Source organism: Bombina bombina, chromosome 7, assembly GCF_027579735.1.
Source record: "Bombina bombina isolate aBomBom1 chromosome 7, aBomBom1.pri, whole genome shotgun sequence".
In the NCBI taxonomy this organism is placed as follows: domain Eukaryota; kingdom Metazoa; phylum Chordata; class Amphibia; order Anura; family Bombinatoridae; genus Bombina; species Bombina bombina.
In genome coordinates this window covers 1530570-1555872 of record NC_069505.1, presented here as the reverse complement: position 1 = coordinate 1555872, position 25303 = coordinate 1530570, and the positions used below count along the sequence as shown (strand labels likewise).

The following is a 25303-nucleotide window of genomic DNA, read 5'->3' as shown; positions in this document are numbered from 1 at the left end:
GTAGTACAAAGAACAAAAAGGAAATGCTCTTACTTTGAAGCTTCTGAAAAAGGTCCTCTTTAGCAGGCTTGTAAAACAAAGGAAAAGTTCTCTTTTGCAGCTTGTAAAAGTATAATGTCCCTTTAAGCAGGTTTATAACAAACAGAAAGGCAAAGTTCTCTTTTGCAGCTTGTAAAAGTAAATGTCCCTTTTAAGCAGGTGTATAACAAACAGAAAGGCAAAGTTCTCTTTTGCAGCTTGTAAAAGTATAATGTCCCTTTAAGCAGGTTTATAACAAACAGAAAGGCAAAGTTCTCTTTTGCAGCTTGTAAAAGTAAATGTCCCTTTTAAGCAGGTGTATAACAAACAGAAAGGCAAAGTTCTCTTTTGCAGCTTGTAAAAGTAAATGTCCCTTTTAAGCAGGTGTATAACAAACAGAAAGGCAAAGTTCTCTTTTGCAGCTTGTAAAAGTAAAATGTCCCTTTAAGCAGGTCTTGTTTAACAAAGAATAGGTTTAAAGGTAAAGGCCAAAGCAAGGTCAGGCAGGCAGAAGTCGGCATCCAAATATCAGCAAAAGGTATAGGCAAAAGACAGGGTCAGGCAAGCAGAAGTCGGCATCCAAGTGTCAGCAAAAGGGTAATAGCTACAGGCAAGGTCAGGCAGGCAGAAGTCAATGTCCAAATATCAGCAAGTAGGGATTAGGCAAGAGGCTTGGTCAGGCAGGCAGAAGTCGGTACACAGAAGAATAAAACTGATATGGTACTCACAATCCAGGGAAACAAACAAACGGGCCCAGATTCAGACCTCCCGCCGAGATTTAAAGGGCAGGAGCGTAACCGTCATCAGAGGGGTGTGAGAGAAAGCGTCATGTTGCTAAGCAACATGACGTCAGAGACACAGAGGAGTTCCGGGAGCCGCGGCGACACGGCGATGAACGGAAGCGCTCATGACAGCACCCCCTCCTCAAGGGCCCCTCCGGGGGACAGGACCAGGTCTATCAGGATGAGTCTTGTGGAAGGTCTTGACCAATATTGGAGCATTTACTTGATGAGCAGGTTCCCAAGAACGTTCCGTGACTGGATAACCCTTCCAATGAATGAGATAATACAATTTCTTGCCCCGCAATTTGGAATCTAGAATATGGCTGATCTCAAACTCAGGATGTCCATGCACCAATAACGGTGGAGGTTTAGAAAAAGGCTTAGAATACCTGTTAATCATCACAGGTTTTAAAAGAGAAACATGGAATACCGGATGGACTTTGAGAGACTTGGGTAAAGCTACCCGATAAGCAGTGGAACATACCTGACCCAGTATTCGGAAAGGACCCACATATCGTGGTCCCAATTTGTTAGAAGGTTGTTTCAGGCGAAGAAATCGAGAGGAAATCCAAACTTTATCACCAGGGCGATATTTGGGAGCCTTTTTCCGTCGAAGATCCGAAAAGAACTTGTAACGTCTAGAAGTTACAGAAAGAATACGATGTATCTTCTGCCAATGTCGAGTTAATCTTCGGGCTGTAAGATCAGAAGCAGGATTCACTGTGGAGGAAGTATGCAAAGGGAACGTCCTAGGCTGATATCCGTAAGCTGCATGAAAAGGAGAAGTCTGAAGGGAGGAATTGTACCGGGCATTATGGGCCAATTCAGCCAAAGGAAGGTAAGAAGTCCAGTTAGAATGATAATGATCCACATAATGTCTAAGATATGTTTCAAGACACTGGTTTACTCTTTCAGTCTGACCATTCGATTGTGGGTGGTGAGAAGTAGAGAGAGATATAGTAGTACCAAAATGTTTACAAAGTGACCTCCAAAATCGAGAAACGAATTGTACCCCTCTATCTGAAACAATATCAAGAGGAAATCCATGGATTCTTACAATATGTAGAATAAAAAGTTCAGAGAGTCTTTTGGCAGATGGTAATCCTGGCAAGGGTACAAAATGAGCCGTCTTAGTGAACCTGTCGACCACCACCCAGATAGTATTGTTCCCAGTGGACAAGGGAAGATCGGTAATAAAGTCCATGGATACATGAGTCCAAGGCTGGTGAGGTATAGGCAATGGTTGGAGTAATCCTGAAGGAAGTTGGCGTGGAGTTTTGTTCATGGCACATTGTGTGCATACTGAGACGTAATCCTTCACATCTTGAGAGAGTGTAGGCCACCAGACATGTTGTTTGAGGTTTCGAGTGGTAATACTGATGCCAGGATGTCCAGAAAGGGGACTATCATGAGCCCAAAATAAAATCTTGGAACGAAGGCGTTCAGGAACAAAGAGTAAACCATTGGGAGGTTTACAGGACAAAGGAAGACGCTCTTGAGCGGACTGTAATTCTTGTAACCAAGAAGTTGTTAACTGGGCAATGACTTCATGAGGTTGGAGAATGGTACCAGACTCAGGAACTGGGGTATCTTGAAATTGTCTGGAAAGTGCGTCTGCTTTAATATTTTTTGAACCAGGTATGTAAGACAAATTATAGTGAAACCGAGAGAAGAATAAGGACCAGCGTGCTTGCCTGGAATTTAGTCGTTTGGCTGTTTGGAGATACAGAAGGTTCTTATGATCAGTAAGTATAGTAAATGGCAAAGAAGTACCTTCCAGCCAATGTCTCCATTCATCCAATGCCATCTTGATGGCAAGCAACTCTTTATTCCCTACGTCATAGTTAAATTCGGAAGGAGTGAATTTTTTAGAGAAAAAAGCAACAGGATGAATCCTTCCAGTCTCTGGTATTCGTTGAGACAGAACCGCTCCAGCAGCAACAGAGGAAGCATCCACCTCCAGAATAAATTGAAACTCAGGATTTGGATGACGAAGGATAGGAGCTGAGGAAAAAGCTTCTTTGAGAGATTCAAAAGCTTCTATAGCCTCAGACGGCCATACTTTACAGTTTTGTCCTTTTCTTGTGAGAGAAGTAAGAGGAGAAGTAATAGTAGCAAAATTCTTGATGAACTTTCTGTAATAATTGGCGAAGCCTAGGAAACGTTGTAAAGCCTTCAAAGAATCAGGTCTAGGCCAATCCAAAATGGCAGAAAGTTTAGTAGGGTCCATTTCGAATCCAGATGCCGATATTACATAACCCAGAAAGGGTATGATTTTTTGATGGAAAGAACATTTCTCCAGTTTAGCAAACAGATGGAATTCTCTTAGACGTTGAAGTACTTTCTTGACGTGGTGCACATGATCTTGGTGGTTCTGAGAATGTAGATAGAAATGTATCAACATCCAACAGTATAGGATCATTCTTTTCTAGCAAAGGTGACACCCAAGCCAAGGCTTTTCCTTTCATTAAGGAAATAAGAAACGTGATTCTAGAAGAGGCAGTAGCAAAGAGAGTAGGGCTATTTCGGAAATGAAGACGGCATTGATTCAAAAAGCCTCTACATTCTTCAGGATTCCCATCATATTTATCCGGAAGAGGAATCCTGGGACTTAGTTGTACCTGAGACTGATTGTTAGGAATCGGAGGAGGTAATGCCTCAATCGGATTTGGATTGGGATTAGGATTGGGAGGTGCGGTAGCAACCAAATTTTGTAATAGAGCAGTAATTTGATCAAGTTTAGTGTCCAGAGACTGCAAGTGAGTGGCATGAGAACCCAAGAGCTGTCCCTGGTGAGCCACGGCCATAGATAATTCAGTGGGGTCCATTTTTATGGCCCGTTTGTAATGTCAGCCGCTCTGGAATCAATCCGGGATGTAACCCAACTGCTAGCGTGAATTGAAAGCACACGCTAGCACACTGAGAAATATCCAGGACGTGACCCACTCAGGAAGCAGATTAGAAGATAACAAAAATGAATATTGTTCCAGAATGCAGGAAAGCCACAAAGGATAAAACGTCCCTTTAAGTAGTACAAAGAACAAAAAGGAAATGCTCTTACTTTGAAGCTTCTGAAAAAGGTCCTCTTTAGCAGGCTTGTAAAACAAAGGAAAAGTTCTCTTTTGCAGCTTGTAAAAGTATAATGTCCCTTTAAGCAGGTTTATAACAAACAGAAAGGCAAAGTTCTCTTTTGCAGCTTGTAAAAGTAAATGTCCCTTTTAAGCAGGTGTATAACAAACAGAAAGGCAAAGTTCTCTTTTGCAGCTTGTAAAAGTATAATGTCCCTTTAAGCAGGTTTATAACAAACAGAAAGGCAAAGTTCTCTTTTGCAGCTTGTAAAAGTAAATGTCCCTTTTAAGCAGGTGTATAACAAACAGAAAGGCAAAGTTCTCTTTTGCAGCTTGTAAAAGTAAATGTCCCTTTTAAGCAGGTGTATAACAAACAGAAAGGCAAAGTTCTCTTTTGCAGCTTGTAAAAGTAAAATGTCCCTTTAAGCAGGTCTTGTTTAACAAAGAATAGGTTTAAAGGTAAAGGCCAAAGCAAGGTCAGGCAGGCAGAAGTCGGCATCCAAATATCAGCAAAAGGTATAGGCAAAAGACAGGGTCAGGCAAGCAGAAGTCGGCATCCAAGTGTCAGCAAAAGGGTAATAGCTACAGGCAAGGTCAGGCAGGCAGAAGTCAATGTCCAAATATCAGCAAGTAGGGATTAGGCAAGAGGCTTGGTCAGGCAGGCAGAAGTCGGTACACAGAAGAATAAAACTGATATGGTACTCACAATCCAGGGAAACAAACAAACGGGCCCAGATTCAGACCTCCCGCCGAGATTTAAAGGGCAGGAGCGTAACCGTCATCAGAGGGGTGTGAGAGAAAGCGTCATGTTGCTAAGCAACATGACGTCAGAGACACAGAGGAGTTCCGGGAGCCGCGGCGACACGGCGATGAACGGAAGCGCTCATGACACCTTGTTTATATTATACACTCAAATACTCATACACACTTAGTAGGTGATAAATATACCTTGCATATAGTTGTTACAATATTAATATAGAGACTAATCAGTAAGCTGCATGACACAGTAAGGCATAAGTAAGGCATATTTAGGCAGAAATTATTTAAGTAATGCTCAGATTTTTAGGGTAATAAATATTATAACTAATGCAGAGCAATAGACATAGCAATATAATATAGAACTTAACCTCCTATACCCAAGTTATTAATGGTCTATGGGGGGTGTTATTGATATACTATTGGCAATTACCATATATAAATAAAGTCTGAGGTAAGTGGGCTATTTTAAACCCTGTCAGGGACTATCTGGTTACCTGCAGGATCAACTGCAAATGTCATGCTTTCTCAGAGACAGCTCCCTATGTTGTATTCCTATAGTAACTTATGTTTAATTTTTCCCATAAGGGGGTGCAGTATTGAATAGACTAACAACAGCCAGATAGGGTCTAGATGTCTCCTTTACCCTATAAAAAAGAAGGTAGTGATATAGTGTCGCATTTAAGTAATAGTTAAACCATATTTTGTAATGTGTAAACTAGAGTGTAAGAGCCAATATAATTTTTTTTTGGCGTCATGTCCTGTACGGCATGTAATAGGCAATTTCCATAGATAAAACATGGGCAGAGGAAAGCCGCATGGAGAGACATATTTTCTACATAGCTAAAGAAATCATATCAACTTGCCACTTGTTGAAAATAAACTAAGCCCTTCATGAGGGCATAGCAATGAACTAGTGAAATAAAACATTTAGTCCCCCTTGCTAACAACATAGCATAAACCTATAAGTAACCCTGATGTTAGTTCAGATATGTAGGCGTATGTGGATTTGTAGATAAACAACATTATCAACAAATGACTATAGCCAAATTTCTATCTCAGGCAGCTCACTAAAATGGAGCAAAAATTATCAGCTTAACAGATAAGGATAGGAGGCATGAACCATTTTTCTTCATGCTATCTAATTCTTTTCAAATCTCCTATCTGGAGTCTAATACTGTTCTGTTCCCATAGTTTAAAGCTGCCTAGATTAGGTTACAACAAAACAATTACCCCTACATCTCAGCAAAAAAAAAAGAAAAGAAAAAAAAAAATACTTATAAGCAGGGATATGATTTTAAAACTAACTACCTACTAAATGCATAGTAACAGACACACTGGCAGCTCCAAGTGCATGTGAACCGTCCTGGTATATACCCAAATGATGATACAGTAAAACCTAGTATTTAGTCATAACATATTAACTAAAGCACACAATAAAAAAGTTGGAACATGTGGCATAGAGAAGTATAACAAACAGCACACTACAATCAAATAGATAGATATTTAAACATATAGATGTAAAATGACAGAACCTTGAAGCTGCTTAAAACTGGACAGTAAACTAAACGAGCCAAGGCCATTGTGGGGACTTGCAATTCTTTTTAAAAAAAAACCTGACAGGGTTGCTCAGTAGATGCTAACATTAACTTTTAAATGAAGAGATAGGGAGAGTGAAAAATTAGCTCATAGTCTTAGGTCCTCTGTTTAGAGAATGAAATGTTGCTGGGAATATTTACTCAATGCCTAATCTGCAGCAAATAAAGGCTAGAGAGGCTCCGGTGTCTCTTATCCCAGGGGTAGGTGAATGGTCTTGATCCCTTGAGAACGGAGAAGATCCCAAAAGCTGCGCAGCTGTCAGGAGGTTCAAAGCGTACTTCGTCTGCAGGATTATTAACCGCTTCTCATGCGGTAGCTGTACGGGCGTAGTTAGGACAGTGGAAGTGAGGGCTAGGAACCTGCAATGCGACAACATCTTCTCTGGTGAGTCTCCCGTAGCGGGATAAACGTAGTAAGTTGTAAGGCTGCCAGGTTTCATATTGATCTGTTGTTGCGCTGCGATAGTTAGTCAGTGTGACAAGCCGTCTTCTTAGGGCCAAGCTGGATCCCATGTTGGAGGATCTCTCTGTGTTATTATCGGCTTCTGCTCTAGAGACGCTTTCTTTCTGCTCTCTCCTGATACCACTCCGCTCCCCAGGCCCAGGTCGGAGATTAGGAGGGACATACCCGATGTCAGCTTTTGCGGTTTGTAAATGCCGATCTGAAGCAGCTCCATATGGCCTGCGCCCAGGCCTGATCATGTGTTCCATCGGCGACATATCTTCCTGTAGATTGGGAATGCTTAAGTGCTGAACCCGCAGGTTCTGGGACTCGCAGCCATCCAGGTCTTGAGTAAGCTGCAGTTCTTTCTCCTGATGTTGCTCGCCAGTAGAACATGGTAGAGAGGTGCAAAGCGCCATTATGCTGAGGAGGTCTTGTTTCATATCAGTAAAGGTTGCGTCTAGCATATTGCTAAACCTCTCCATGTCTGCAAGTGTGGTCTTTGGAGCCGTCTCAGTAGAAGGGAGAGTAGGGATAGGTGTCTCTCCACAGAGGTTTTGGAAGAAACGGGTGGGTTATGCCACGAGAGGAGGAAAATGGCTACCGTCAGATAGCTTCAGTTCCAAGCAACTTATTAACAAGGCACAAAACTTGGTTTTCTCTTAAGTTTCTATGTTTAGGCTGTGTCATTAGTTAGCTCTGTTGATTTCAGACTTCAGTTCTGTTTTTGAGGCATTGGGGTTACCAACTGTAAAGTCCTTTTTCTCAATATATAGTAGAATCTATGCAGAGCTCTAAAGATGTGCGACCATGCTGTTGTAAGGCTAGCTCCGCCCCCACAAATCAGTTTTTACAAACTTTGCCTCCTATGGAGGTGGTGAAGTAAGTTTGTGCTAGATTCTACGTTGATATGCGCTCCGCAGCAGGTTGGAGCCCGGTTTTCCTCTCAGCGTGCAGTGAATGTCAGAGGGATGTGAGGAGAGTATTGCCTATTTGAATTCAATGATCTCCTTCTACGGGGTCTATTTCATAGGTTCTCTGTTATCGGTCGTAGAGATTCATCTCTTACCTCCCTTTTCAGATCGACGATATACTCTTATATATACCATTACCTCTACTGATTTTCATTTCAGTACTGGTTTGGCTTTCTACAACATGTAGATGAGTGTCCTGGGGTAAGTAAGTCTTATTTTCTGTGACACTCTAAGCTATGGTTGGGCACTTTTTTATAAAGTTCTAAATATATGTATTCAAACATTTATTTGCCTTGACTCAGGATGTTCAACGTTCCTTATTTCAGACAGTCAGTTTCATATTTGGGATAATGCATATGAATAAATCAATTTTTTCTTACCTTAAAATGTGACTTTTTTCCCTGTGGGCTGTTAGGCTCGCGGGGGCTGAAAATGCTTCATTTTATTGCGTCATTCTTGGCGCGGACTTTTTTGGCGCAAATTTTTTTTTCTGTTTCCGGCGTCATATGTGTCGCCGGAAGTTGCGTCATTTTTGACGTTTTTTTGCGCCAAAAGTGTTGGCGTTCCGGATGTGGCGTAATTTTTGGCGCCAAAAGCATTTAGGCGCCAAATAATGTGGGCGTCTTTTTTGGCGCTAAAAAAATATGGGCGTCACTATTGTCTCCACATTATTTAAGTCTCATTATTTATTGCTTCTGGTTGCTAGAAGCTTGTTCACTGGCATTTTTTTCCCATTCCTGAAACTGTCATTTAAGGAATTTGATCAATTTTGCTTTATATGTTGTTTTTTCTATTACATATTGCAAGATGTCCCACGTTGACACTGAGTCAGAAGATACTTCTGGAAAATCGCTGCCTGGTGCTGGATCTACCAAAGCTAGGTGTATCTGCTGTAAACTTGTGGTATCTGTTCCTCCAGCTGTTGTTTGTACTGATTGTCATGACAAACTTGTTAATGCAGATAATATTTCCTTTAGTACTGTTACATTACCTGTTGCTGTTCCGTCAACATCTAATACTCAGAGTGTTCCTGATAATATAAGAGATTTTGTTTCTAAATCCATTAAGAAGGCTATGTCTGTTATTCCTCCTTCTAGTAAACATAAAAAGTCTTTTAAAACTTCTCATTTTTCAGATGAATTTTTAAATGAACATCATCATTCTGATTCTGATAATGGTTCTTCTGGTTCAGAGGATTCTGTCTCAGAGGTTGATGCTGATAAATCTTCATATTTATTTAAAATGGAATTTATTCGTTCTTTACTTAAAGAAGTCCTAATTGCATTAGAAATAGAGGATTCTGGTCCTCTTGATACTAAATCTAAACGTTTAAATAAGGTTTTTAAATCTCCTGTAGTTATTCCAGAAGTTTTTCCTGTCCCTGATGCTATTTCTGAAGTAATTTCCAGGGAATGGAATAATTTTTGTAATTCATTTACTCCTTCTAAACGTTTTAAGCAATTATATCCTGTGCCATCTGACAGATTAGAGTTTTGGGACAAAATCCCTAAGGTTGATGGGGCTGTCTCTACTCTTGCTAAGCGTACTACTATTCCTACGGCAGATAGTACTTCCTTTAAGGATCCTTTAGATAGGAAAATTGAATCCTTTCTAAGAAAAGCTTACTTGTGTTCAGGTAATCTTCTTAGACCTGCTATATCTTTAGCGGATATTGCTGCAGCTTCAACTTTTTGGTTAGAAGCTTTAGCGCAACAAGTAACAGATCATAATTCTTATAGCATTATTAATCTTCTTCAACATGCTAATAATTTTATTTGTGATGCCATCTTTGATATCATTAGAGTTGATGTCAGGTATATGTCTCTAGCTATTTTAGCTAGAAGAGCTTTATGGCTTAAAACTTGGAATGCTGATATGTCTTCTAAGTCTACTCTGCTTTCCCTTTCTTTCCAGGGTAATAAATTATTTGGTTCTCAGTTGGATTCTATTATCTCAACTGTTACTGGAGGGAAAGGAACTTTTTTACCACAGGATAAAAAATCTAAAGGTAAATTTAGGTCTAATAATCGTTTTCGTTCCTTTCGTCACAACAAGGAGCAAAAGCCTGATCCTTCATCCTCAGGAGCGGTATCAGTTTGGAAACCATCTCCAGTCTGGAATAAATCCAAGCCTTTTAGAAAACCAAAGCCAGCTCCTAAGTCCACATGAAGGTGCGGCCCTCATTCCAGCTCAGCTGGTAGGGGGCAGATTACGTTTTTTCAAAGAAATTTGGATAAATTCCATTCACAATCTTTGGATTCAGAACATTGTTTCAGAAGGGTACAGAATTGGCTTCAAGATAAGGCCTCCTGCAAAGAGATTTTTTCTTTCTCGTGTCCCAGTAAACCCAGCGAAGGCTCGAGCATTTCTGAAATGTGTTTCAGATCTAGAGTTGGCTGGAGTAATTATGCCAGTTCCAGTTCTGGAACAGGGGCTGGGGTTTTATTCAAATCTCTTCATTGTACCAAAGAAGGAGAATTCCTTCAGACCAGTTCTGGATCTAAAAATATTGAATCGTTATGTAAGGATACCAACATTCAAAATGGTAACTGTAAAGACTATCCTGCCTTTTGTTCAGCAAGGGCATTATATGTCTACAATAGATTTACAGGATGCATATCTGCATATTCCGATTCATCCAGATAACTATCAGTTTCTGAGATTCTCTTTGCTAGACAAGCATTACCAGTTTGTGGCTCTACCGTTTGGCCTAGCAACAGCTCCAAAAATTTTTACAAAGGTTCTCGGTGCCCTTCTGTCTGTAATCGGAGAACAGGGTATTGTGGTATTTCCTTATTTGGACAATATCTTGGTACTTGCTCAGTCTTCACATTTAGCAGAATCTCATACGAATCGACTTGTGTTGTTTCTTCAAGATCATGGTTGGAGGATCAATTTACCAAAAAGTTCATTGATTCCTCAGACAAGGGTAACCTTTCTAGGTTTCCAGATAGATTCAGTGTCCATGACTCTGTCTTTGACAGACAAGAGACGTCTAAAATTGATATCAGCTTGTCGAAACCTTCAGTCACAATCATTCCCTTCGGTAGCCTTATGCATGGAAATTCTAGGTCTTATGACAGCTGCATCGGACGCGATCCCCTTTGCTCGTTTTCACATGCGACCTCTTCAGCTCTGTATGCTGAACCAGTAGTGCAGGGATTACACAAAGATATCTCAATTAATATCTTTAAAACAGATTGTACGACACTCTCTGACGTGGTGGACAGATCACCATCGTTTAGTTCAGGGGGCTTCTTTTGTTCTTCCGACCTGGACTGTAATTTCAACAGATGCAAGTCTTACAGGTTGGGGAGCTGTGTGGGGGTCTCTGACAGCACAAGGGGTTTGGGAATCTCAGAAGGTGAGATTACCGATCAATATTTTGGAACTCCGTGCAATTTTCAGAGCTCTTCAGTAATGGCCTCTTCTAAAGAGAGAATCGTTCATTTGTTTTCAGACAGACAATGTCACAACTGTGGCATACATCAATCATCAAGGAGGGACTCACAGTCCTCTGGCTATGAAAGAAGTATCTCGAATTCTGGTATGGGCAGAATCCAGCTCCTGTCTAGTTTCTGCGGTTCATATCCCAGGTATAGACAATTGGGAAGCGGATTATCTCAGTCGCCAAATGTTACATCCGGGCGAATGGTCTCTTCACCCAGAGGTATTTCTTCAGATTGTTCAAATGTGGGGACTTCCAGAAATAGATCTGATGGCCTCTCATCTAAACAAGAAACTTCCCAGGTATCTGTCCAGATCCAGGGATCCTCAAGCGGAAGCAGTGGATGCATTGTCACTTCCTTGGAAGTATCATCCTGCCTATATCTTCCCGCCTCTAGTTCTTCTTCCAAGAGTAATCTCCAAGATCCTGAAGGAATGCTCGTTTGTTCTGCTGGTAGCTCCAGCATGGCCTCACAGGTTTTGGTATGCGGATCTTGTTCGGATGGCCTCTTGCCAACCGTGGACTCTTCCGTTAAGACCAGACCTTCTGTTGCAAGGTCCTTTTTTTCCATCAGGATCTCAAATCCTTAAATTTAAAGGTATGGAGATTGAACGCTTGATTCTTAGTCAAAGAGGTTTCTCTGACTCTGTGATTAATACTATGTTACAGGCTCGTAAATCCGTATCTAGGGAGATATATTATAGAGTCTGGAAGACTTATATTTCTTGGTGTCTTTCTCATCATTTTTCCTGGCATTCTTTTAGAATTCCGAGAATTTTACAGTTTCTTCAGGATGGTTTGGATAAAGGTTTGTCTGCAAGTTCCTTGAAAGGACAAATCTCTGCTCTTTCTATTCTTTTTCACAGAAAGATTGCTAATCTTCCTGATATTCATTGTTTTGTACAAGCTTTGGTTCGTATAAAACCTGTCATTAAGTCAATTTCTCCTCCTTGGAGTTTGAATTTGGTTCTGGGGGCTCTTCAAGCTCCTCCGTTTGAACCTATGCATTCATTGGACATTAAATTACTTTCTTGGAAAGTTTTGTTCCTTTTGGCCATCTCTTCTGCCAGAAGAGTTTCTGAATTATCTGCTCTTTCTTGTGAGTCTCCTTTTCTGATTTTTCACCAGGATAAGGCGGTGTTGCGAACTTCTTTTAAATTTTTACCTAAGGTTGTGAATTCTAACAACATTAGCAGATAAATTCTAAGGAGAAATCATTGCATTCTTTGGATGTAGTTAGAGCTTTGAAATATTATGTTGAAGCTACTAAGAATTTCCGAAAGACTTCAAGTCTATTTGTTATTTTTTCCGGTTCTAGGAAAGGTCAGAAGGTCTCTGCCATTTCTTTGGCATCTTGGTTGAAATCTTTAATTCATCATGCTTATGTCGAGTCGGGTAAAACTCCGCCTCAAAGGATTACAGCTCATTCTACTAGGTCAGTTTCTACTTCCTGGGCGTTTAGGAATGAAGCTTCGGTTGATCAGATTTGCAAAGCAGCAACTTGGTGGTCTTTGCATACTTTCACTAAATTCTACCATTTTTATGTGTTTTCTTCTTCTGAAGCAGTTTTGGTAGAATGGTACTTCAGGCAGCTGTTTCAGTTTGATTCTTCTGCTTATAATTTCAGTTTTTTTCATTATAAGATTTAAACTTTGTTTTGGGTGTGGATTATTTTTCAGCGGAATTGGCTGTCTTTATTTTATCCCTCCCTCTCTAGTGACTCTTGCGTGGAAGATCCACATCTTGGGTAGTCATTATCCCATACGTCACTAGCTCATGGACTCTTGCTAATTACATGAAAGAAAACATAATTTATGTAAGAACTTACCTGATAAATTCATTTCTTTCATATTAGCAAGAGTCCATGAGGCCCACCCTTTTTTGTGGTGGTTATGATTTTTTTGTATAAAGCACAATTATTCCAATTCCTTATTTTATATGATTTCGCACTTTTTTATCACCCCACTTCTTGGCTATTCGTTAAACTGATTTGTGGGTGTGGTTAGGGGTGTATTTATAGGCATTTTGAGGTTTGGGAAACTTTGCCCCTCCTGGTAGGAATGTATATCCCATTTGTCACTAGCTCATGGACTCTTGCTAATATGAAAGAAATGAATTTATCAGGTAAGTTCTTACATAAATTATGTTTTTGATGCTAAAGTGCAAAAAAAAATTTGATTAAAAACAGGGGCACTTTAATTCATCAAAATTTACATTTCACTCCTGTTGTGAAATACTTACCTTTTAATCTTGACAGCCGCTCCAGCTTCCTCCGCAAAGCCTCTTCCTGGTTTTAAAATGACGTCAGAAATGGCTTTTGATGAATTAAAGTGCCCCTGTTTTTATTCAAATTTTTTAAAAAACGGGCACTTTAGCATCAAAATTTACATTCACTTTAATGAGTCCCACCCTTTCTTTTTGTTCAATTGATGGTAACACTTATTTTGCCTCACTTTATCTTTTCTGCTTCTTCCATTTACTTGGCTGTATGTATGGGAAGCTGTGGTAGATTGGACTGTCTTTTGCCTCCTCATTGTGGTCAGGAGGGGGATTTCCTCATATGATGACTCCCAGTGGGAGCGACTCGAGGCATGATTATCTGTATATTGCAGTTCTACCTCAGAAATAAGCTAACAAAATAACAATGGCTTTCATTCTGATGTCATTTTGTTTCTACTATCCGTTAAGATACTTTAATGCCCTTTAATAGTTTGTAGGAAAGTCAGCTGTAAACACCTGTGGTTTGTGGTAATCGCCAGTGGGATACGGACACAAACCTAGGCTGTTGTATGTGTTCATTTTGTGACCTTGTAAACATTCATATCTTAACAGGCGATGAAAGGGAGATTATTGCTGATGACCTTCCTCATCCCTTCGGATTGACCCAGTACAGTGATTTTATCTACTGGACGGACTGGAAGCTCCACAGTATTGAAAGAGCCAACAAAGTCAATGGTAGCAATCGTACACTGATTAAGAGCCACCTGGACTTTGTCATGGATATCTTGGTCTTCCACTCATCGCGTCAGGATGGTCAGAATGACTGCATGCAGAACAGTGGTCGCTGCAGCCAGCTTTGCCTATCTGTACCGAGCGGTTACCGTTGCAGCTGCTCCTCTCATTACAGACTAGACACCAACAACAGAAATTGCACATGTATGTATTTACTGCTCATCTTTTGTCTGAGCTGCTGTTTGATAAACTATTGTAATGAGCACATTGATGGTTTACACAGGAATATTTCCAAATTAGATAAAAAAGATGTTCCTCTGCTCCTGCACGTGTGTTTGGGTTGCGTTTCAATGCCCCTGTTTGTGTGGCTGGGTTGTGTTCCTCTGCTCCTGCTTGTGTGGCTGGGTTGTGTTCCTCTGCTCCTGCTTGTGTGGCTGGGTTGTGTTCCTCTGCTCCTGCACGTGTGTTTGGGTTGCGTTCCTATGCCCCTGCTTGTGTAGCTGGGTTGTGTTCCTATGCCCCTGCGCGTGTGGCTGGGTTGCGTCCCTTTGCCCCCTGCGCGTGTGGCTGGGTTGCATCCCTCTGCCCCCTGCGCGTGTGGCTGGGTTGCGTCCCTCTGCCCCCTGCGCATGTGGCTGGGTTGCGTCCCTCTGCCCCCTGTGCGTGTGGCTGGGTTGCGTCCCTCTGCCCCCTGTGCGTGTGGCTGGGTTGCGTCCCTCTGCCCCCTGCGCGTGTGGCTGGGTTGCATCCCTCTGCGCGTGTGGCTGGGTTGCGTCCCTCTGCCCCCTGCGCGTGTGGCTGGGTTTGCGTCCCTCTGCCCCCTGCGCGTGTGGCTGGGTTTGCGTCCCTCTGCCCCCTGCGCGTGTGGCTGGGTTTGCGTCCCTCTGCCCCCTGCGCGTGTGGCTGGGTTTGCGTCCCTCTGCCCCCTGCGCGTGTGGCTGGGTTTGCGTCCCTCTGCCCCCTGCGCGTGTGGCTGGGTTTGCGTCCCTCTGCCCCCTGCGCGTGTGGCTGGGTTTGCGTCCCTCTGCCCCCTGCGCGTGTGGCTGGGTTTGCGTCCCTCTGCCCCCTGCGCGTGTGGCTGGGTTTGCGTCCCTCTGCCCCCTGCGCGTGTGGCTGGGTTTGCGTCCCTCTGCCCCCTGCGCGTGTGGCTGGGTTTGCGTCCCTCTGCCCCCTGCGCGTGTGGCTGGGTTTGCGTCCCTCTGCCCCCTGCGCGTGTGGCTGGGTTTGCGTCCCTCTGCCCCCTGCGCGTGTGGCTGGGTTTGCGTCCCTCTGCCCCCTGCGCGTGTGGCTGGGTTTGCGTCCCTCTGCCCCCTGCGCGTGTGGCTGGGTTTGCGTCCCTCTGCCCCCTGCGCGTGTGGCTGGGTTTGCGTCCCTCTGCCCCCTGCGCGTGTGGCTGGGTTTGCGTCCCTCTGCCCCCTGCGCGTGTGGCTGGGTTTGCGTCCCTCTGCCCCCTGCGCGTGTGGCTGGGTTTGCGTCCCTCTGCCCCCTTGCGCGTGTGGCTGGGTTTGCGTCCCTCTGCCCCCTTGCGCGTGTGGCTGGGTTTGCGTCCCTCTGCCCCCTTGCGCGTGTGGCTGGGTTTGCGTCCCTCTGCCCCCTTGCGCGTGTGGCTGGGTTTGCGTCCCTCTGCCCCCTTGCGCGTGTGGCTGGGTTTGCGTCTCTCTGCCCCCTTGCGCGTGTGGCTGGGTTTGCGTCCCTCTGCCCCCTTGCGCGTGTGGCTGGGTTTGCGTCCCTCTGCCCCCTTGCGCGGGGGGCTTGGTTTGCGTCCCTCTGCCCCCTTGCGCGTGGGGCTGGGTTTGCGTCCCTCTGCCCCCTTGCGCGTGTGGCTGGGTTTGCGTCCCTCTGCCCCCTTGCGCGTGTGGCTGGGTTTGCGTCCCTCTGCCCCCTGCGCGTGTGGCTGGGTTTGCGTCCCTCTGCCCCCTGCGCGTGTGGCTGGGTTTGCGTCCCTCTGCCCCCTGCGCGTGTGGCTGGGTTTGCGTCCCTCTGCCCCCTGCGCGTGTGGCTGGGTTTGCGTCCCTCTGCCCCCTTGCGCGTGTGGCTGGGTTTGCGTCCCTCTGCCCCCTTGCGCGTGTGGCTGGGTTTGCGTCCCTCTGCGCCCTTGCGCGTGTGGCTGGGTTTGCGTCCCTCTGCCCCCTTGCGCGTGTGGCTGGGTTTGCGTCCCTCTGCCCCCTTGCGCGTGTGGCTGGGTTTGCGTCCCTCTGCCCCCTTGCGCGTGTGGCTGGGTTTGCGTCCCTCTGCCCCCTTGCGCGTGTGGCTGGGTTTGCGTCCCTCTGCCCCCTTGCGCGGGGGGCTTGGTTTGCGTCCCTCTGCCCCCTTGCGCGTGGGGCTGGGTTTGCGTCCCTCTGCCCCCTTGCGCGTGTGGCTGGGTTTGCGTCCCTCTGTCCCCTGCGCGTGTGGCTGGGTTTGCGTCCCTCTGCCCCCTGCGCGTGTGGCTGGGTTTGCGTCCCTCTGCCCCCTGCGCGTGTGGCTGGGTTTGCGTCCCTCTGCCCCCTGCGCGTGTGGCTGGGTTTGCGTCCCTCTGCCCCCTGCGCGTGTGGCTGGGTTTGCGTCCCTCTGCCCCCTGCGCGTGTGGCTGGGTTTGCGTCCCTCTGCCCCCTGCGCGTGTGGCTGGGTTTGCGTCCCTCTGCCCCCTGCGCGTGTGGCTGGGTTTGCGTCCCTCTGCCCCCTGCGCGTGTGGCTGGGTTTGCGTCCCTCTGCCCCCTGCGCGTGTGGCTGGGTTGCGTCCCTCTGCCCCCTGCGCGTGTGGCTGGGTTTGCGTCCCTCTGCCCCCTGCGCGTGTGGCTGGGTTTGCGTCCCTCTGCCCCCTGCGCGTGTGGCTGGGTTTGCGTCCCTCTGCCCCCTGCGCGTGTGGCTGGGTTTGCGTCCCTCTGCCCCCTGCGCGTGTGGCTGGGTTTGCGTCCCTCTGCCCCCTGCGCGTGTGGCTGGGTTTGCGTCCCTCTGCCCCCTGCGCGTGTGGCTGGGTTTGCGTCCCTCTGCCCCCTGCGCGTGTGGCTGGGTTTGCGTCCCTCTGCCCCCTGCGCGTGTGGCTGGGTTTGCGTCCCTCTGCCCCCTGCGCGTGTGGCTGGGTTTGCGTCCCTCTGCCCCCTGCGCGTGTGGCTGGGTTTGCGTCCCTCTGCCCCCTGCGCGTGTGGCTGGGTTTGCGTCCCTCTGCCCCCTGTGCGTGTGGCTGGGTTTGCGTCCCTCTGCCCCCTGCGCGTGTGGCTGGGTTTGCGTCCCTCTGCCCCCTGCGCGTGTGGCTGGGTTTGCGTCCCTCTGCCCCCTGCGCGTGTGGCTGGGTTTGCGTCCCTCTGCCCCCTGCGCGTGTGGCTGGGTTTGCGTCCCTCTGCCCCCTTGCGCGTGTGGCTGGGTTTGCGTCCCTCTGCCCCCTTGCGCTTGTGGCTGGGTTTGCGTCCCTCTGCCCCCTTGCGCGTGTGGCTGGGTTTGCGTCCCTCTGCCCCCTTGCGCGTGTGGCTGGGTTTGCGTCCCTCTGCCCCCTTGCGCGTGTGGCTGGGTTTGCGTCCCTCTGCCCCCTTGCGCGTGTGGCTGGGTTTGCGTCCCTCTGCCCCCTTGCGCGTGTGGCTGGGTTTGCGTCCCTCTGCCCCCTTGCGCGGGGGGCTTGGTTTGCGTCCCTCTGCCCCCTTGCGCGTGGGGCTGGGTTTGCGTCCCTCTGCCCCCTTGCGCGTGTGGCTGGGTTTGCGTCCCTCTGCCCCCTGCGCGTGTGGCTGGGTTTGCGTCCCTCTGCCCCCTGCGCGTGTGGCTGGGTTTGCGTCCCTCTGCCCCCTGCGCGTGTGGCTGGGTTTGCGTCCCTCTGCCCCCTGCGCGTGTGGCTGGGTTTGCGTCCCTCTGCCCCCTGCGCGTGTGGCTGGGTTTGCGTCCCTCTGCCCCCTGCGCGTGTGGCTGGGTTTGCGTCCCTCTGCCCCCTGCGCGTGTGGCTGGGTTTGCGTCCCTCTGCCCCCTGCGCGTGTGGCTGGGTTTGCGTCCCTCTGCCCCCTGCGCGTGTGGCTGGGTTTGCGTCCCTCTGCCCCCTGCGCGTGTGGCTGGGTTTGCGTCCCTCTGCCCCCTGCGCGTGTGGCTGGGTTTGCGTCCCTCTGCCCCCTGCGCGTGTGGCTGGGTTTGCGTCCCTCTGCCCCCTGCGCGTGTGGCTGGGTTTGCGTCCCTCTGCCCCCTGCGCGTGTGGCTGGGTTTGCGTCCCTCTGCCCCCTGCGCGTGTGGCTGGGTTTGCGTCCCTCTGCCCCCTGCGCGTGTGGCTGGGTTTGCGTCCCTCTGCCCCCTGCGCGTGTGGCTGGGTTTGCGTCCCTCTGCCCCCTGCGCGTGTGGCTGGGTTTGCGTCCCTCTGCCCCCTGCGCGTGTGGCTGGGTTTGCGTCCCTCTGCCCCCTGCGCGTGTGGCTGGGTTTGCGTCCCTCTGCCCCCTGCGCGTGTGGCTGGGTTTGCGTCCCTCTGCCCCCTGCGCGTGTGGCTGGGTTTGCGTCCCTCTGCCCCCTGCGCGTGTGGCTGGGTTTGCGTCCCTCTGCCCCCTGCGCGTGTGGCTGGGTTTGCGTCCCTCTGCCCCCTGCGCGTGTGGCTGGGTTTGCGTCCCTCTGCCCCCTGCGCGTGTGGCTGGGTTTGCGTCCCTCTGCCCCCTGCGCGTGTGGCTGGGTTTGCGTCCCTCTGCCCCCTGCGCGTGGGGCTGGGTTTGCGTCCCTCTGCCCCCTGCGCGTGGGGCTGGGTTTGCGTCCCTCTGCCCCCTGCGCGTGGGGCTGGGTTTGCGTCCCCCTGCATAGTGTGTGATATAAGGCTTAAATATAAACCATCAGTACTGCAATGTCATATGTGAAACCTTTTGAGTGTAAATACAGCTAGATAATGTTTACAATGTATTTTTGCACTTGAGGTTTCTGGTTGGCTTTCCATTTGACAGTTGTATGCCATTCTTTCTTAGCACCCTCCAGCTTCCTATTGTTCAGCCAGAAGGCAGCAATAAACCGCATGGTGTTAGACGACCAACCAGATGTCATACTTCCCATTCACGGGCTAAGGAATGCCAAGGCCATCGGGTATGACCCACTTGACAAATTCATCTACTGGGTGGATGGACGTCAGAACATCATCAAAAGGGCAAAGGATGACGGCACGCAGGTAAGTTAATATTAACTGATCCAGCGTCTGCCTGAAGACTCTGTGGAATAGATGCTGGATTCAGGGGCTGCATTCTCTATGCTTTAAAGGTATAGCCACACATCCCACAGTAAAATGATGAAATTTGTTCCCATTTGGCCTATTGTTTACTGATAACTGATTAAAGCTATTTAGGCAAAATGTAACAATATATTATATTCATAAGAATTAGACAACCACCTGTACTTCTGACCCACATGGAATAAATAAAAGCAAATATAGCAGGATCTAAATCAGGGTTTCATGTTAAGACCAAGCAGAGTTATTGAGGTGACTCTAGAATGTAAAATAATAATACAAACATGTTGTAACCAGTAGTAAAACTGTTACAACTGGAGTTTCAAGCCTTGATATACACTACAAAAATGCCCTATCTAATGTGCTATTGCACTCTTTTGGCAGATAGCGGTAACAACTATGTTTGAAAACACTCCTACATCTTTTAACCACCAACAACCTAGGTAGAGAAATGTCACCCATACCTTGCAGTTTGGGAATTTACTTCTGTAGAATAAAACAGGATTTCTCTTACTTGGTGTATTCAGTCCACGGATTCATCCTTACTTGTGGGATATTCTCAATCCCTACAGGAAGTGGCAAAGAGAGCACACAGCAAAGCTGTCCATATAGCTCCCCTCAGGCTCCGCCCCCCCCAGTCATTCTCTTTGCCGCTCTAACAAGTAGCATCTCCACGGGAGGGTAAAGAGTTTGTGGTGTTAGATTTGTACTTTTATTTCTTCAATCAAGAGTTTGTTATTTTAAAATAGTGCCGGTTTGTACTATTTACTCTGAGGCAGAAAGTGATGAAGATTTCTGCTGAGAGGAAAAAGATTTTAGCATGTTGTAACTAAAATCCATTGCTGTTCCCACACAGGACTGTTGAGTACCGGAGAACTTCAGTTGGGGGGAACAGTTTGCAGGCTTAACTGCTTAAGGTATGCTCAGTCATTTTTTTCTAACAAGACCTGGTAATGCTAGAAGACTGACAGAAATCCCCATGAGGGAAGGTAAGCCATTTTCTGAGACGCAGTATAGAAGGATGGCTTCAGTTAAGGGCTTAAATACTGGTAGACACTGTGATGGGCTAAATCGATTATTTTATTAATGGAATCTTATATTTATTCAAGTGTTTGAAACGTTGGAAACACTTTTGGGGTTGTTATTACGCCTGGCATATTATTAGACGCCTAGTCTGACTCAGGAAGGCCCCATAACTCTGGACTGAAGAGGGAGGGGGCCTCATTTCTTTCATGTAATTAGCAAGAGTCCATGAGCTAGTGACGTATGGGATATACATTCCTACCAGGAGGGGCAAAGTTTCCCAAACCTCAAAATGCCTATAAATACACCCCTCACCACACCCACAATTCAGTTTTTACAAACTTTGCCTCCGATGGAGGTGGTGAAGTAAGTTTGTGCTAGATTCTACGTTGATATGCGCTCCGCAGCAAGTTGGAGCCCGGTTTTCCTCTCAGCATGCAGTGAATGTCAGAGGGATGTGAGGAGAGTATTGCCTATTTGAATGCAGTGATCTCCTTCTACGGGGTCTATTTCATAGGTTCTCTGTTATCGGTCGTAGAGATTCATCTCTTACCTCCCTTTTCAGATCGACGATATACTCTTATATATACCATTACCTCTGCTGATTCTCGTTTCAGTACTGGTTTGGCTTTCTACAAACATGTAGATGAGTGTCCTGGGGTAAGTAAATCTTATTTTCTGTGACACTCTAAGCTATGGTTGGGCACTTTGTTTATAAAGTTCTAAATATATGTATTCAAACATTTATTTGCCTTGACTCAGAATGTTCAACTTTCCTTATTTTCAGACAGTCAGTTTCATATTTGGGATAATGCATTTGATTTAATCATTTTTTCTTACCTTCAAAAATTTGACTTTTTTCCCTGTGGGCTGTTAGGCTCGCGGGGGGCTGAAAATGCTTCATTTTATTGCGTCATTCTTGGCGCTGACTTTTTTGGCGCAAAAATTCTTTTCCGTTTCCGGCGTCATACGTGTCGCCGGAAGTTGCGTCATTTTTTGACGTTATTTCTTCTGTTAAGTGTGATCAGTCCACGGGTCATCATTACTTGTGGGGAAATTAACTGCTCCCCTACAGGAAGTGCAAGAAGATTCACCCAGCAGAGTTGCTATATAGCTCCTCCCCTCTACGTCACCTCCAGTCATTCTCTTGCACCCAACGACTAGATAGGATGTGTGAGAGGACTATGGTGATATATTTAGTTTTTATATCTTCAATCAAAAGTTTGTTATTTTATAATAGCACCGGAGTGTGTTATTCCTTCTCTGGTAGAATTTGAAGAAGAATCTACCTGAGTTTTTCTATGATTTTAGCCGGAGTAGTTAAGATCATATTGCTGTTTCTCGGCCATCTGAGGAGAGGTAAACTTCAGATCAGGGGACAGCAGGCAGATTAATCTGCAAAGAGGTATGTAGCAGTTTATTATTTTCTGACATGGAATTGATGAAAAAATCCTGCCATACCGTTATAATGTAAACTCAGCCTTGAATGCAGTAGATGTAGCTGATATCAGGCTGTCATGTATGTATATTTTACACTTCAGTTTTCTGGGAAATGGTACTTCTCTGGCTTTTAAACTGTATACATAGACTTAACCTATTTTGCAGGGACTTGCAATAGGTTTTAAATGACAATTAATTATTGAGGTAAAACGTTTTTTTGCTGGCATGTAAAAACCTTTTTTTCTCTGAGGTACTGGGTGAAAAAATGTTTTGGGCACTTTTTTTCCACTTGGCAATAGTTTTGATTTAAATTGGAGCAGTTCACTGATCCCTCTCACTGTTATGTGTGTGGGGGAGGGGCCATTTTGGTGCTTTCACTATGCATCAGAAAAACTCAGTCAGAGGTTCATTTTCTTCCTGCATGATCCGGTTCATCTCTACAGAGTTCAGCGATCTCCAAAGCCTTTTTTGAGGGAAGTAATCATTCACAGCAGAGCTGTGCTGATTGTATTGACTGTGATATAAAAAACGTTTATTTGTGTATTTTTTTTCTGCTGCCTGGGTTAGTTATCATTTGCTGAGGGGAACAATCCTTTGCTAAAACTGTATATTCTGACAAAGATTGATGCTATAACTTAATTATTTTATCTGTTATAATATTTTCTGTGCTTCTTAAAGGCACAGTTCGTTTTCATATTATTTGTAAATTACTTTGAAAAGTATTTCCAAGTTGCTGTTTATTTTCTAGTGTGTTAAACATGTCTGATTCAGAGGAATATCTCTGTGCTATATGTGTTAATGCCAAAGTGGAGCCCAATAGAAATTTATGTACTAAATGTATTGATGCTACTTTAAAAAATAGTCAATCTGTACAAATTGAACATATTTCACCAAACAACGAGGGGAGAGTTATGCCGACTAACTCGCCTCACGTGTCAGTACCTGCATCTCCCGCTCAGGAGGTGCGTGATATTGTAGCGCCGAGTGCATCTGGGCGGCCATTACAAATCACATTACAAGATATGGCTACTGTTATGACTGAAGTTTTGGCTAAACTACCAGAACTAAGAGGTAAACGTGATCACTCTGGGATGAGAACAGAGTGCGCTGATAATGCAAGGGCCATGTCTGATACTGCGTCACAGTTTGCAGAACGTGAAGACGGAGAGCTTCATTCTGTGGGTGACGGTTCTGATCCAAATAAACTGGACTCAGACATTTCAAATTTTAAATTTAAGCTTGAGAACCTCCGTGTGTTACTAGGGGAGGTATTAGCGGCTCTGAATGATTGTAACACAGTTGCAATCCCAGAAAAAATGTGTAGGTTGGATAAATATTTTGCGGTACCGACGAGTACTGACGTTTTTCCTATACCTAAGAGACTTACTGACATTGTTACTAAGGAGTGGGATAGACCCGGTGTGCCTTTCTCACCCCCTCCTATATTCAGAAAAATGTTTCCAATAGACGCCGCCACACGGGACTTATGGCAAATGGTCCCTAAGGTGGAGGGAGCAGTTTCTACTTTAGCTAAGCGTACCACTATCCCAGTGGAGGATAGCTGTGCTTTTTCAGATCCAATGGATAAAAAATTAGAGGGTTACCTTAAGAAAATGTTTGTTCAACAAGGGTTTATATTGCAACCTCTTGCATGTATTGCGCCTGTCACGGCTGCAGCAGCATTTTGGTTTGAGTCTCTGGAAGAGACACTTCAATCATCCACACTAGATGACATCACACACAAACTTAAATTCCTTAAGTTAGCTAATTCATTTATTTCAGATGCCGTAGTACATTTAACTAAACTTGCGGCTAAAAATTCAGGATTCGCCATTCAGGCACGCAGAGCTCTGTGGCTAAAATCCTGGTCAGCTGATGTTACGTCTAAATCTAAATTGCTTAATATTCCTTTCAAAGGGCAGACCTTATTCGGGCCCGGCTTGAAAGAGATTATTGATGACATTACAGGAGGTAAAGGTCATGCCCTGCCTCAGGACAAGGCCAAAGCCAAGGCTAGACAGTCCAATTTTCGTTCCTTTCGTAATTTCAAAGCAGGAGCAGCATCAACTTCCTCTGCACCAAAACAGGAAGGAGCTGTTGCTCGCTACAGACAAGGCTGGAAACCTAACCAGTCCTGGAACAGGGGCAAACAGGCCAGAAAACCTGCTGCTGCCCCTAAGACAGCATGAATTGAGGGCCCCCGATCCGGGACCGGATCTAGTGGGGGGCAGACTTTCCCTCTTCACCCAGGCTTGGGCAAGAGATGTTCAGGATCCCTGGGCGTTAGAGATCATATCTCAGGGATACCTTCTGGACTTCAAATCCTCTCCCCCAAGAGGGAGATTTCATCTGTCAAGGTTGTCAACAAACCTAACAAAGAAGGAAGCGTTTCTACGCTGCGTACAAGATCTTTTATTAATGGGAGTGATCCATCCAGTTCCGCGGTTGGAACAAGGACAAGGGTTTTACTCAAATCTGTTTGTAGTTCCCAAAAAGAGGGAACCTTCAGGCCAATCTTGGATTTAAAGATCCTAAACAAATTCCTAAGAGTTCCATCGTTCAAGATGGAAACTATTCGAACAATTTTGCCCATGATCCAAGAGGGTCAGTACTTGACCACAGTGGATTTAAAGGATGCTTACCTTCACATACCGATTCACAGAAGTCGTTACCGGTATCTAAGGTTTGCCTTTTTAGACAGGCATTACCAGTTTGTAGCTCTTCCATTCGGACTGGCTACGGCTCCAAGAATCTTCACAAAGGTTCTGGGCACTCTTCTGGCGGTACTAAGACCGCGAGGAATTTCAGTAGCTCCGTACTTAGACGACATACTGATACAAGCTTCAAGCTTTCAAACTGCCAAATCTCATACAGAGATAGTACTGGCATTTCTAAGGTCGCATGGATGGAAAGTGAACGAAGAGAAAAGTTCTCTCTTTCCACTCACAAGAGTTCCCTTCCTGGGGACTCTGATAGATTCTGTAGAAATGAAGATTTACCTGACAGAGGACAGGTTAACAAAACTTCAAAATGCATGCCGTGTCCTTCATTCCATTCAAGAGACCAGAAATTCTCTTCTATGGTGGCTTTATCGGCCACATCTGTCCAGGGGAATGCCATTCAGCAGGCCAGACTGGTCAATTGTAACAACAGACGCCAGCCTACTAGGTTGGGGCGCTGTCTGGAATTCTCTGAAGGCTCAGGGACTATGGAATCAGGAGGAGAGTCTTCTTCCAATAAACATTCTGGAATTGAGAGCAGTCCTCAATGCTCTTCTGGCTTGGCCCCAGTTAGCAACTCGGGGGTTCATCAGGTTCCAGTCGGACAACATCACGACTGTAGCTTATATCAACCATCAGGGAGGGACAAGAAGCTCCCTAGCAATGATGGAAGTATCGAAGATAATTCGCTGGGCAGAGTCTCACTCTTGCCACCTGTCTGCAATCCACATCCCGGGAGTGGAGAACTGGGAGGCGGATTTCTTAAGTCGTCAGACTTTTCATCCGGGGGAGTGGGAACTTCATCCAGAGGTCTTTGCCCAAATACTTCCACGTTGGGGCAAACCAGAGATAGATCTCATGGCGTCTCGACAGAACGCCAAGCTTCCGCGCTACGGGTCCAGATCCAGGGATCCGGGAGCGGTCCTGATAGAT

At 46.1% G+C, this 25303-nt stretch overlaps 1 protein-coding gene across 1 annotated transcript in view; it reads left to right on the top strand.

Moving 5' to 3' along the window:
• Positions 1-25303, top strand: part of LOC128635700 (low-density lipoprotein receptor-related protein 5) — a 1026620-nt gene that overhangs the window by 603903 nt on the left and 397414 nt on the right. The window contains exons 11-12 of the mRNA XM_053688826.1: positions 13919-14242; positions 18934-19130. Coding sequence (XP_053544801.1) covers positions 13919-14242; positions 18934-19130 — 521 coding nt within the window. The remainder of the gene's footprint in view (positions 1-13918; positions 14243-18933; positions 19131-25303) is intronic.